The sequence below is a fragment of the Humulus lupulus genome, chromosome 3 (genome assembly GCF_963169125.1).
Source record: "Humulus lupulus chromosome 3, drHumLupu1.1, whole genome shotgun sequence".
Taxonomy (NCBI): domain Eukaryota; kingdom Viridiplantae; phylum Streptophyta; class Magnoliopsida; order Rosales; family Cannabaceae; genus Humulus; species Humulus lupulus.
Window position 1 is genome coordinate 191,854,179 of NC_084795.1, and position 13,440 is coordinate 191,867,618.

General features: G+C 45.9%; 1 protein-coding gene across 1 annotated transcript; it reads left to right on the top strand.

Annotated features, from left to right (window-relative positions):
* Positions 1 to 6,032: 6,032 nt before the first annotated feature.
* LOC133825285 (uncharacterized) lies at positions 6,033 to 9,188 on the top strand (the record flags this gene model as incomplete). Its single annotated transcript, XM_062258248.1, has 5 exons — positions 6,033 to 6,404; positions 6,606 to 6,893; positions 7,158 to 7,445; positions 7,518 to 7,847; positions 8,136 to 9,188. Coding segments are annotated over 5 exons (2,331 nt in total), but the record flags the coding sequence as incomplete, so codon positions are not given.
* Positions 9,189 to 13,440: the final 4,252 nt, after the last annotated feature.

Sequence of the window (13,440 nt, forward strand, 5' to 3'; positions counted from 1 at the left end):
TCATCCCAAGCATCTCAAATCCTCAAAACCCAAGCACATTCATCCCAAATCTCAAAATTAACCATGATCAACCCTAAACCCAGAAATTTAGTCAAACAACAAGGTTAAAGGCTTAGAATTCATACCGTTGATGCAATATCGACCTTGATTCATTCCCTAGACCTTCATAGCTTGCTCATCCTCAAAAATTCCCCAGAAATTCCCTAAAATTTCCATCATCTCAACTCAAAACACAGCTCAAACCAGCCAAACCCTTAAAACTGAAATCTCTAAAAACTTACCTCAAAAGTTAATGTGATCTTGCTAATCCTTGCCAAATCTTCAAGTCCAACTTAAGATCCTTGATGCTCAGCCTGTCCTAGCACTCCACTGAGCTTTGCCCCAAGAAATTTGAAGAGAAGAGGTGCTAGAACCCCAAACTGATCCTTTGGAAAACCCCTCTGTTTTTCTCTCTTTTCTTTTCTTCCTTTTTCTTTCTTTTCCACAGCCTTTACACTTTTCCTAACAATCCCACTAAGTATATAAAGCCCCAATAATCAATCTCTAAAAATCCAATTGACCAAAATGCCCTCCCTATTAATTCTAAACCCTTTTGTCCATGTAGGGCCATTTTAGTCAATTTACCCAATTCCCGCTAATCCTCAAGTGTCTCTAATATTTTCCCGTTGCTTTCCAACACCTGATAAATCACCAAATAAGTATTCCCCATCATCAAAATTACTCTCAATCTATTCTCTAAATTCCTGCTTATACCCCCAGGCTCGCCCCGAGCCGGGTATAAATTCCCGCCATGACTTTTCCGCTAATCTGCTCTCTGGGATCGTCTCGAGTCACAAATCACGGATACACCCACATACCACTGTGGTCTCAACAATCATCACATATCAATACAGTTATGCCCAACATGGCCAAAATTACAATTATGCCCTTCTAACACAATCCAGGCCTACATGCATACTAATGTACATAGTCATGCATCTCAAATAATCAAATAGTCATATAACACGCTTTAAATCATAATCATGCATTTAACTCATAAAATCACACAAAAATCCCATCATGCCCTCCTGGCACGCTAATCAAGGTCGTTAAGCCTTATTAGCGAATTTGGGTGCATATAGCCAGGGTGGGACCCAAGGGATACATGAGTTATCCTGACGGTGAGGACCGAGACCCCAGGCTTTGGTAAGGCCTCTGGGGCGACATGGCCGTGCTTGTTTAGTCTGATGGTTTTCCTATTTATTAGTGGATTATGTCAGCTATATACTATGCATATGTTATGTACTATTTGGGTTTTCTTGCTGGGCTTCGGCTCACGGGTGCTCTGTGTGGCAGGTAAAAGCAAGGAGTCAGTCAACCGTCCATGAGTATGGAGAGCGTGGGGGCGACGCGTACATGTTCGGCCTGCCCGACTGCTTTGGTTGGGGGCATTTTGTATATGGCTGTATTAACTCATTCTTTTGATAGTTAACCTGGTGTAAATCTATTTTTGAGTTGTAAATATTGTGTAAACCTTATTTTTGGGATCCCAGATGTTTGATACTTAATGTTTTCAATGAAACTAAACATTTTCAGTGAGTACAGCCTAAAATTCTGGTTTAGTCACACTTTTGGTTTTAGAAATCACATAGAGTCAGTCAAAAGCACGATTTCTATTTTAAACTCACTAAGTAACGGCTCTAAGGTAGTAGGGTGTTACAACCTACTCAGCGTCTTGCGGGGCGCGCATATGACCCGCGAGGCCATGTCCGCGCGTCACCAACTCGGCGTCTCATCTCGGCCACGCGAGACCGCGCCTCAGCCGCTCGAGGCCATGCGAGGCCCTCTCCCGTGCCTAGGCGCAAGGCCCCGCCTCACGCTCAGCACGCCCACGCGAGGCCGTCGTCACCCACTCAGCGTCTCGCCTCGACCAAGCGAGGCCATGCGAGGCCCTCGCCCATGCCTAGGCGCGAGGCCTCGTCGGGCTCTCAGCACGCCCACGCGAGGCCGTGCCATCATCTCGACATCTCGTGGGGGGCCCATATGACCCACGAGGCCATGGCTCGGCCATGCCTAGGCCGCACGCACCATCTCGCGTGGAACGTCTTGGCGTGCCCTGTAACGACCCAAATTCAATGTTAAGGCTTAAGGGCCTGGAGTTGTGTGCCTGGAGGGCATGATGGGATTTTGTGTGTGACTTTATTAAGTTTAATGCATCATTATGATTTATTGCACGTTATATGACTATTGGATTATTTGAGATGCATGACTATGTGAATCGGTATGCATGTAGAACTGATTGTCTTAAAATGAGCATGATTGTAACTTGGCCATGTTAGGGCATAACTGTGATAATTATACTATGTGAATTGTGCCATGTGAGTGTGATGTTTTACCAGGATGCACGCATCGGGACGGTCCTAGTGAGCCAGTTAGTCTAAAAGTCACAACGGGTTGTTGTACCCGGCTCGGGAGGAGCCCAGGGGTACTTCGGGAATCTTGTAAGTTGAGTTTAGAAAGAGTGATTAGTATTGGTAATTTGGTAACCATTTGTAACTGCTGTGAGTAACAAGTTTTAAGATAGGAAGTGGTAGAATTGAAATGAAAGTGTTAAGACTTAAGTACCCTTGAAGGTTTAGCTTAGAAGGATTAGTAAGGAGGGGTAATTTGGTCTTTTGGCAAGGCAAATAGACATTATGCAGCTGGGATTTAGGGGGTACGGTTTGGGCATTTGGGTCACTTGTGGCTTTGATAAATTAGAAGAGAAGGAAAAGAAGAGGAGAGAAAGGCTAGGGCAAAGAAGAAGAAAGAAGAAGAGGTGTAGAAAGGGGGCTGAAGTGGGAAGCTTAGAAGGAGATCAAGGGAACTTTTAGGGTGGATTCTACTCTTGAGGTAAGGATTTTATGCTTATTTAAGTTTGTTTTCTGTGTTGGTTGAGGAATTTAATGCTTGAGTTAAGATTTTCATGAGTTTTGATTTGGGTTGTTGAATTTGAAATCAAAGGAGTGGATCTTGTGTGTATTGATGTTTTGGATTTGATTCTAGTGTTTATGGGGTGTTAGATTGTTCATATGAGGTTTGGATTTGAGTTTTGGGGTTTAGGTTTTGGTTTGGGATGATTTGGGGAGGTTAAAGCTCGGGGAAAATTGCAGGAAAAACCCAGAATTCTGGGTCTGCGAAGGCGTGCCGCGGCAGGGTTTTTGTGTGCCGCGGCAAGGGAGCTTCTGTCTGATGGGTGCCGCGGCACAAGGATGTGGTGCCGCGGCACAAGGCAATTTTCAGGGTAGCTCTTTTTGGCAATTTTAGGTCTTAGCTCCGGGGGTTCGTGGGATGCCTCCGGGGTGTTGTTTTAAGGTTTTAGAGGTCCCGAGAGTGCGGGATTGGTCCCGGGAAGTGGTTTTGGGTTTGGTTAGTATTAAAAGTGTTTTATGTGTGTTGTGACTAGGATTTCGGAGAGGCTCGTGCTAAAGGACCGTGCTCGTGACCGTGGTACTTTGGAAAGCACGGGATACAGGTAAGAAAACCGTAACACCCGAGTTTAGGGCATGGCCCCACTGTGTGATTGTAGGGCGTGGCCCCGGATTGTATTACGTGCAAATACATAAACTTAAATGAACCATGATGTGTGTGAATGTTTATTTTGAATGCACTATATGTGTTATTATGATGAAACGAGCGGCAGAGGCCGGGTACGGCATAGGCCGGGGCGGCCGTGGGCCGAAAGTAACACAGCACATGGGATGCTTATATTCAGGGTGGGACCCAAGGGATACATGAGTGATCCTCGCGGTGAGAACCGAAACTCCAGGCTTTGGTAAGGCCTTGGGAGCGGCATGGCCGTACTTGTTTATGATGGTGGTTTTCTTATGTATCAGTGAATTATTGCCAGCTATTTACTTTGCATATGTTATGTGTTATTTGGGTTTTCTTGCTGGGCTTCGGCTCACGGGTGCTCCGTGTGGCAGGTAAAAGCAAGGAGTCAGTCAACCGGCCATGAGTATGGAGAGCGTGGGGGCGGCGCGTACATGTTCGGCCTGCCCGACTGCTTTGGTTGGGGGCATTTTGTATATGGCTGTATTTAACCATTCTTTTGATAGCTGATCAAGTGTAAATCCATTTTGAGTTGTAAATATTTTGTAAACCTTATTTTGGGATCCCAGATGTTTTATAATTAACGTTTTTAATGAAACTAAACATTTTCAAAGAGTACAGCCTTAAACTCTGGTCTATTCACACTTTTGGTTTTAGAAACCACTTGAGTCAATTAGATGCACAATTTCTGTTTTAAACTCACTTAGTAACGGCTCTAAGGTAGTAGGGCGTTACAACTTGGTATCAGAGCGAGCCAAGGTTTATTGGTTCTGGAGATCGACCGAACATGTACGCACGCTGCCATTGAAAAGCTCGACTCAGGGTAGTTTGGTATGATCGGTTGATATATTCATGAATATGTGTTTAATGCTTTGTGTGCCTGCCTAAATTATTATGAGCATGATCATTGAAATAACATATGCATGATGCCAGGGCAAGGCCCGTTGTATGCTGCATGATATTTTTATGGCACTTTGGTCGATTGATCTTGGTTGTTGTTGAGATTGAGAGGTGGAAATTGGACCTTGTTATCATGCCTAATGAGCGGTGTCATTGATTGCAGGCATTTAGTTGCAATGCCTCGCCAATCATCGAGACTCCGCGGCATTCAGGCCGAGGATGATAACCAGGGGCAGGACCCTCCACCTGCTCCTCAGAACTGGCAACAGATTTTAGCAGAGATGGAGGCTAGGTTGAAGAAAACAGAGGATGAGCTTAGTCAGTACAGGCAACCAGCTCCTCCACCGACCACTGTGATACCACCACCGCCTAGTGTGGTACCGGCTCCGGTTCAACCTGTGACTGGGAACAGGTTGGAACCTCTATATGAAAGATTCAGAAAACAACAACCTCCTACCTTTGAGGGGGGAGCAGACCCACTGCAGGCTGAGCAGTGGATGAGTACAATGTCGGTAATCCTGGACTTCATGAGGGTTGAAGGAAGGGATAGGGTTGATTGTGCCAGTTATATGCTTAGACATGATGCACGAATATGGTGGGAGGTGGTGGGGCAGCGAAGGGATACTGCTATTATGACCTGGGAGGAATTCAAGAGCCTTTTCAACGAGAAATACTACAGCGTAGCCGTTCGAGCGGCGAAGGCGGATGAGTTTAACAGTCTGACTCAGGGCAGGTTATCTGTCACTGAGTACGCCTTGGTATTTGATAGATTGGCGAAGTTTGCGCCAGAGCTTGTGCCGACTGATATGGCCAGAAGGGACAGATTTGTACGGGGATTAGGTGCAATGATCGCCCGTGACGTGAGTATTACAATGGCTCCAGAGACTACCTATGCGCAAGTGGTAGACAAGGCCCTCACTGCTGAGAGGGCTGAGGATCAGATCTGGAAGGATAGCGCTGCTAGGCGTGATACCAGGAGGGTAATGCCTTCTTCTTCTGGGCCTAGTCGGGGCAGCGGCCCCAGTGAGCAGAAGAGGAGAGTACCAGACTCATTTACTCCCTATGGTTCCGACAGGAGGGTTCGCGGTTCCGTGGGTGGCCGCCAGGGCGGTAATGACAACTGGAGGAGTTATCCATGGTGTCCTCGATGCAGGCGACGGCATCAGGGCGAGTGCCGGTCCGCCTCTGGAGCGGGTACCGGCATCAGGGCATGTTTTGTTTGTGGAAGCACCAGCCACTTGAAGAAAGATTGCCCGCAGGCTAAGAAGGAGGAGCCTAGGCAGGGTGACAGCCTCGCGCCTGCTAGGGTCTTCACCTTGACTCAGACTGAGGCAGAGGCCAGCCCATCAGTGGTCACAGGTCAGATTTTTAGCGCTGGATCCTTGTTTACTGCATTGATTGATTCTGGTGCTACGCACTCATTTGTTTCTGCTAGAGTGATTGATCAGCTGTGTAGACCTAGTATTTTGTATGCTAGGGGTTTTCAGACTGTATTGCCTACAGGAGAGCTGGTAGTCTCTAGGAGGTGGGTTAGAGCCTTACCAGTAGTGGTAGATGGTAGAGAATTGTTTGTTGACCTGATTGAACTAGATATGGACGATTTTGACATAATACTAGGGATGGATTGGTTGACGCGATATGGAGCAACAATTGATTGTAGGCGACGAATGGTGACCTTTGAACCGGAGGGCGAGGCACCCTTTGTGTTCGTGGGATCGGTGGATGGACCGCGGGTACCTGTGATCTCGGTACTAAAGGCTAGAGACCTGATGCAAGAGGGTTGCATAGGATTCCTAGCAAGTATAGTGGATTCCTCTAAGGTGGCGGCAGTGGGACCGAATGAAACCAGAGTCGTCTGCGAGTTTCCAGACTTGTTTCCAGCAGATCTGCCGGGGTTGCCGCCACAGCGGGAGATCGAGTTCGTCATTGAGTTGGCTCCGGGAGCAGAGCCAGTATCCAAAGCACCTTACAGAATGGCTCCAGCAGAATTGAAGGAATTGAAGATTCAACTGCAGGAACTACTTGATTTGGGGTTTGTCAGACCGAGTTTCTCGCCGTGGGGTGCTCCAGTTTTATTTGTTAAGAAAAAGGATGGATCGCTCAGGATGTGCATCGATTACAGGGAGTTGAATAAGCTGACCATCAAGAACAAATATCCATTGCCTAGGATCGACGATTTATTTGATCAGCTTCAAGGGAGTATAGTGTTTTCGAAGATTGATCTCCGATCAGGCTACTATCAATTGAGGATCAGAGATGAGGACATACCAAAGACTGCATTTCGGACTCGGTATGGGCATTATGAATTTCTGGTTATGTCCTTTGGATTAACCAATGCCCCGGCGGCATTTATGGATTTGATGAACAGAATTTTTAAGGATTACTTGGATAAGTTTGTGATTGTGTTTATTGATGATATCCTAGTATACTCCCAGACAGAGACAGAGCATGAGCATCATCTGCGTCTAGTGTTGCAGCGGTTAAGAGGGCATAAGCTATATGCCAAGTTTAGTAAGTGCGAGTTCTGGTTATCGCAAGTTTCATTTTTGGGCCATATTATCAGTAAGGATGGGTTACTGGTCGACCCAAGTAAGACGGAAGCAGTGAGGGTTTGGCCTAGACCCAGCAATGTTCCTGAAGTTAGAAGTTTCCTTGGACTAGCAGGTTACTACCGGCGGTTTGTAGAGGGGTTCTCCAGAATTGCTACTCCGTTGACAGAATTGACAAGGAAGAAGACCAAGTTTGTGTGGACAGATCGATGCGAGAATAGCTTCAAAGAGCTGAAGCGGCGGTTGATTACTGCACCAGTGCTGAGCCTGCCAACGGATAATGAGAAGTTTGTGGTCTACTGTGACGCTTCCAGACAGGGTCTGGGATGCGTGTTGATGCAGGCTGGGAAAGTGATAGCGTACGCATCAAGGCAATTAAAGGAGTACGAGCAGAGGTATCCCACGCATGACCTGGAATTAGCTGCAGTGGTATTCGCACTTAAGATTTGGAGACACTATCTGTATGGAGAGAGGTGCGAGATATACACTGATCACAAGAGTCTAAAGTATTTCTTTACCCAGAAGGACTTGAACATGCGCCAGAGACGGTGGCTTGAGCTGGTAAAGGATTACGATTGTGATATCCTATACCATCCTGGGAAGGCTAATGTGGTGGCTGACGCATTGAGCCGAAGGGGCCCAGGACAGTTGTATAGTTCGAGGCAGATATCTGACAGACTAGCAGGAGAGATGACCAGAGCAGGTATAGAGCTAGTGGTTGGGAGGTTAGCCAACATTACTCTTCAGTCAACACTCCTCGAGAGGATTAAGGAAGCACAGGGAAAGGACCCCCAGTTAGTTGAGCGTAGAGAGAACGTCCTATCGGGAGCAGCTAAGGACTTCTCTATTTCTGAGATGAGTTTGTTGAAGTACAAAGGACGGATTTGTGTTCCGATTGATCCAGACATTCGGCGAGAGATTTTGGACGAGTCTCATACCACTCCCTACTCTTTGCACCCAGGTTCTACGAAGATGTACCATGACCTGAAGGTTTTGTATTGGTGGTCAGGCATGAAGAGGGACGTGGTGGACTATGTGGCTAGATGCCTAACCTGTCAGCAGATTAAGGCGGAACACCAGAGGCCAGCAGGATTATTACAGCCTCTTGGGATTCCCGAGTGGAAATGGGAAGATATTGCCATGGACTTTGTGGTAGGATTGCCAAAGACCGTGGGTCAGCATGACTCGGTATGGGTGATTGTGGACAGGTATACCAAGTCCGCCCACTTCTTACCTGTGAAGACGACTTATACTGTGGAGCAGTATGCAGAGCTTTATGTTAAGGAGATCGTTCGACTTCATGGGGCTCCGAGGTCAATAGTATCCGACAGAGACCCCACTTTCACTTCCAAGTTTTGGAAGAGCCTGCAGAAGGCAATGGGCACGCAGCTTCGGTTTAGTACCGCTTATCATCCTCAGACGGATGGACAGTCTGAGAGGACAATTCAAATACTGGAGGACATGTTACGAGCTTGTGTCTTGGATTTTGAGGGATCTTGGAGTAAGTACCTCCCTCTGATTGAGTTTTCGTACAATAACAGTTATCAGGCGACTATCGGAGTGGCTCCGTATGAGATGTTGTATGGTAGAAAATGCAGATCACCGATTCACTGGGATGAGACAGGTGAGAGAAGGTATTTAGGTCCTGAGATGGTTCAGAGGACCAATGAGGCACTTGAGAAAATTAGAGCTCGTATGCTCGCCTCCCAGAGTCGCCAGAAGAGTTATTCAGATCAGAAACGCAGGAGCGTAGAATTTCAGGTTGGTGATCATGTATTCCTCAGGGTTTCACCCCTGAGAGGAGTAAAACGATTTGGCGTTCGGGGCAAGCTGAGTCCCAGGTTTGTTGGCCCATTTGAGGTTCTAGAACGAATTGGGGAGGTGGCTTATAGGTTAGCAATGCCTCCAGCTTTATCAGGAGTTCATGACGTGTTTCATGTGTCCATGCTCCGGAAGTATGTTTCGGACTCTACTCATGTGTTGAGCTATGAGAACTTGGAGTTGGATCGGGACTTATCATACGAAGAAAAGCCTATTCAGATCCTTGATAGGAAGGACAAGGTCTTGAGGAGCAAGACCATCCCCTTGGTTAAAGTATTGTGGAGAAACAGCAAGGTCGAAGAGGCGACATGGGAACTGGAATCAGATATGCGGGAGCGGCATCCCGAGTTGTTCAGGTAAATTTCGAGGACGAAATTCTCATGAGGAGGGGATAGTTGTAACGACCCAAATTCAATGTTAAGGCTTAAGGGCCTGGAGTTGTGTGCCTGGAGGGCATGATGGGATTTTGTGTGTGACTTTATTAAGTTTAATGCATCATTATGATTTATTGCACGTTATATGACTATTGGATTATTTGAGATGCATGACTATGTGAATCGGTATGCATGTAGAACTGATTGTCTTAAAATGAGCATGATTGTAACTTGGCCATGTTAGGGCATAACTGTGATAATTATACTATGTGAATTGTGCCATGTGAGTGTGATGTTTTACCAGGATGCACGCATCGGGACGGTCCTAGTGAGCCAGTTAGTCTAAAAGTCACAACGGGTTGTTGTACCCGGCTCGGGAGGAGCCCAGGGGTACTTCGGGAATCTTGTAAGTTGAGTTTAGAAAGAGTGATTAGTATTGGTAATTTGGTAACCATTTGTAACTGCTGTGAGTAACAAGTTTTAAGATAGGAAGTGGTAGAATTGAAATGAAAGTGTTAAGACTTAAGTACCCTTGAAGGTTTAGCTTAGAAGGATTAGTAAGGAGGGGTAATTTGGTCTTTTGGCAAGGCAAATAGACATTATGCAGCTGGGATTTAGGGGGTACGGTTTGGGCATTTGGGTCACTTGTGGCTTTGATAAATTAGAAGAGAAGGAAAAGAAGAGGAGAGAAAGGCTAGGGCAAAGAAGAAGAAAGAAGAAGAGGTGTAGAAAGGGGGCTGAAGTGGGAAGCTTAGAAGGAGATCAAGGGAACTTTTAGGGTGGATTCTACTCTTGAGGTAAGGATTTTATGCTTATTTAAGTTTGTTTTCTGTGTTGGTTGAGGAATTTAATGCTTGAGTTAAGATTTTCATGAGTTTTGATTTGGGTTGTTGAATTTGAAATCAAAGGAGTGGATCTTGTGTGTATTGATGTTTTGGATTTGATTCTAGTGTTTATGGGGTGTTAGATTGTTCATATGAGGTTTGGATTTGAGTTTTGGGGTTTAGGTTTTGGTTTGGGATGATTTGGGGAGGTTAAAGCTCGGGGAAAATTGCAGGAAAAACCCAGAATTCTGGGTCTGCGAAGGCGTGCCGCGGCAGGGTTTTTGTGTGCCGCGGCAAGGGAGCTTCTGTCTGATGGGTGCCGCGGCACAAGGATGTGGTGCCGCGGCACAAGGCAATTTTCAGGGTAGCTCTTTTTGGCAATTTTAGGTCTTAGCTCCGGGGGTTCGTGGGATGCCTCCGGGGTGTTGTTTTAAGGTTTTAGAGGTCCCGAGAGTGCGGGATTGGTCCCGGGAAGTGGTTTTGGGTTTGGTTAGTATTAAAAGTGTTTTATGTGTGTTGTGACTAGGATTTCGGAGAGGCTCGTGCTAAAGGACCGTGCTCGTGACCGTGGTACTTTGGAAAGCACGGGATACAGGTAAGAAAACCGTAACACCCGAGTTTAGGGCATGGCCCCACTGTGTGATTGTAGGGCGTGGCCCCGGATTGTATTACGTGCAAATACATAAACTTAAATGAACCATGATGTGTGTGAATGTTTATTTTGAATGCACTATATGTGTTATTATGATGAAACGAGCGGCAGAGGCCGGGTACGGCATAGGCCGGGGCGGCCGTGGGCCGAAAGTAACACAGCACATGGGATGCTTATATTCAGGGTGGGACCCAAGGGATACATGAGTGATCCTCGCGGTGAGAACCGAAACTCCAGGCTTTGGTAAGGCCTTGGGAGCGGCATGGCCGTACTTGTTTATGATGGTGGTTTTCTTATGTATCAGTGAATTATTGCCAGCTATTTACTTTGCATATGTTATGTGTTATTTGGGTTTTCTTGCTGGGCTTCGGCTCACGGGTGCTCCGTGTGGCAGGTAAAAGCAAGGAGTCAGTCAACCGGCCATGAGTATGGAGAGCGTGGGGGCGGCGCGTACATGTTCGGCCTGCCCGACTGCTTTGGTTGGGGGCATTTTGTATATGGCTGTATTTAACCATTCTTTTGATAGCTGATCAAGTGTAAATCCATTTTGAGTTGTAAATATTTTGTAAACCTTATTTTGGGATCCCAGATGTTTTATAATTAACGTTTTTAATGAAACTAAACATTTTCAAAGAGTACAGCCTTAAACTCTGGTCTATTCACACTTTTGGTTTTAGAAACCACTTGAGTCAATTAGATGCACAATTTCTGTTTTAAACTCACTTAGTAACGGCTCTAAGGTAGTAGGGCGTTACATGCCCAGCAGCCTCGCGGGGGGAAATCTCGTGAGGGCCTCGTCCAAAGGGCTACGCATATATGGCGACCTCGCCCCAATGGGTCTCGTCCAAAGGCCCCGCATGCATCATGCCAGTGTCCGAGGTGGCCCACAATAGACAAAAAGAATACGAATAATGTACCTCTAAAGGGGTACGTACATAACTGCAAGGATCATGGGACAGGCCTGACACCTGTACCCGACAAATAGTAGCGGTTAGGAATAGTACACGGAGTGGCTACACCACCACCATGTCTCTGACACCGGTACAAGGTGAGTGGTGGAGTCATGACCGGGCACAAAAGGTGAGGTGCTCCCATGAACTCTGACCGTGTACCAGAGCCGACACCACTGCATCTGATACCACTCTCCTGATAGTGTACTTGTGCACAGATGGGTCCCATGGACCACAATGTATCAGGGGACATTAGAGCCCCCTATAAAGGGAACCCCTCTTCTTCTTTGAAGGGGGTTGGAGAATTTACTGTAGCAAGTGCACCATAGTGAATGAAAAACTGATTTCCCCATTGTTCTTCTGCAATTGTTCATGGAGTTGATACTTAAATTTCTAAGGCTTTTCTATTGATAATCTTTATTTTGCAATTTTTTCCAACTTAACTTAGTTGACGAGTTCTCACCGTCAATAGGTTAGTATTAAAGAGTGTTTTATATGTGTTGTGACTAAGTTTTTGGAGAGGCTCGGGTTAGAGACCGTGATCGTGACTTTGGTGCATTGTGAAGCTCGGGATATAGGTAAGAAAACTGTAGTACCCGTAGAGCAGGGCACGGGCCCATAATGTTGTTGCAGGGTACGACCCTGGATTGTACTATATGCTAGGACATAGCCTTAATTGAACTGTTATATGTTTGAATGTTGTTTGAGTTAAGCTATATGTGGTTATAGTTGAATGAACGGCAAAGGAGCCGAGAACAGAAAGGATCCGGGAACGGCAAAGGGCCGAGAATAGCAGTGGGGCCGAGAGTAACATTTGGCACGCGGAGTGCATACCACCAGGGTGAGACCCCAATGGATACATGGGATATCCTTACGGTGAGGACAGAGATCCTAGGCTTTGGTAGTGCTTCTGGGATGGCATGGCCGTTTATGTATAGTCTAATGGACTATCTATTTATCTATGGATTATCTGATATAATGGATATATAATGAGCATATGTTAAGTTATGTTTGAGTTTTCTTGCTGGGCTTCGGCTCACGGGTGCTCTGTGTGGCAGGTAAGGGCAAAGAAAAGGTCAACCAGCCATGAGTACGGAGAGCGTGAGGCGGCGCGTACATGTTTGGCTTTCCCGACTGCTTTAGTTGGGGGCATTTTGAGAAATGGCTGTATTAAATTGTTATTTTGATAGTTAGTCATCTGTAAACCTATTTTGAGTAATAATTATTTTATAAACCTTATTTTGGGATCCCAAATGTTAGACTCTTGGAATTTTCAATGAAATAAGGTATTTTAAAAGATTACAGCCTAAACTTTTTGTTTAATCAAACTTTTGTTCTAAAAACCTCATTTAGCGAGTTAATTGCACATTTTAAACTCACTTAGTAACAACAATAAGGTAGTAGGGCGTTACCACTTGGTATCAGAGCAAGCATGGGTTTATTGGTTCTGGAGATTGACTGAACATGTACGCTTGCTGTCATTGAAAAGCTCGACTCAGGGTTGATTGGTATGGTTGATTATTATGCTTGAGTATGTTCCTGAATGCCTTGTCTTCCTGTTTAGTTTAAAAGAGCATGATGAATGAAATAACATATGCATGATGTCAGGGCATGGCTTGTTTTGTGATTTATGCTATTTGTATGTCATCTGGATTGTTTATCTTGGTTGGTTGTTGAGAATGGGAGGTGGAATTGGATTTTGTTATCATGCCTGATGAGTGGTGTCACTGATTGCAGGCATATAGCTGTAATGCCTCAGCAATCATCTAGACTCCGCAGCAGCAGAGCCAAGGATAATAG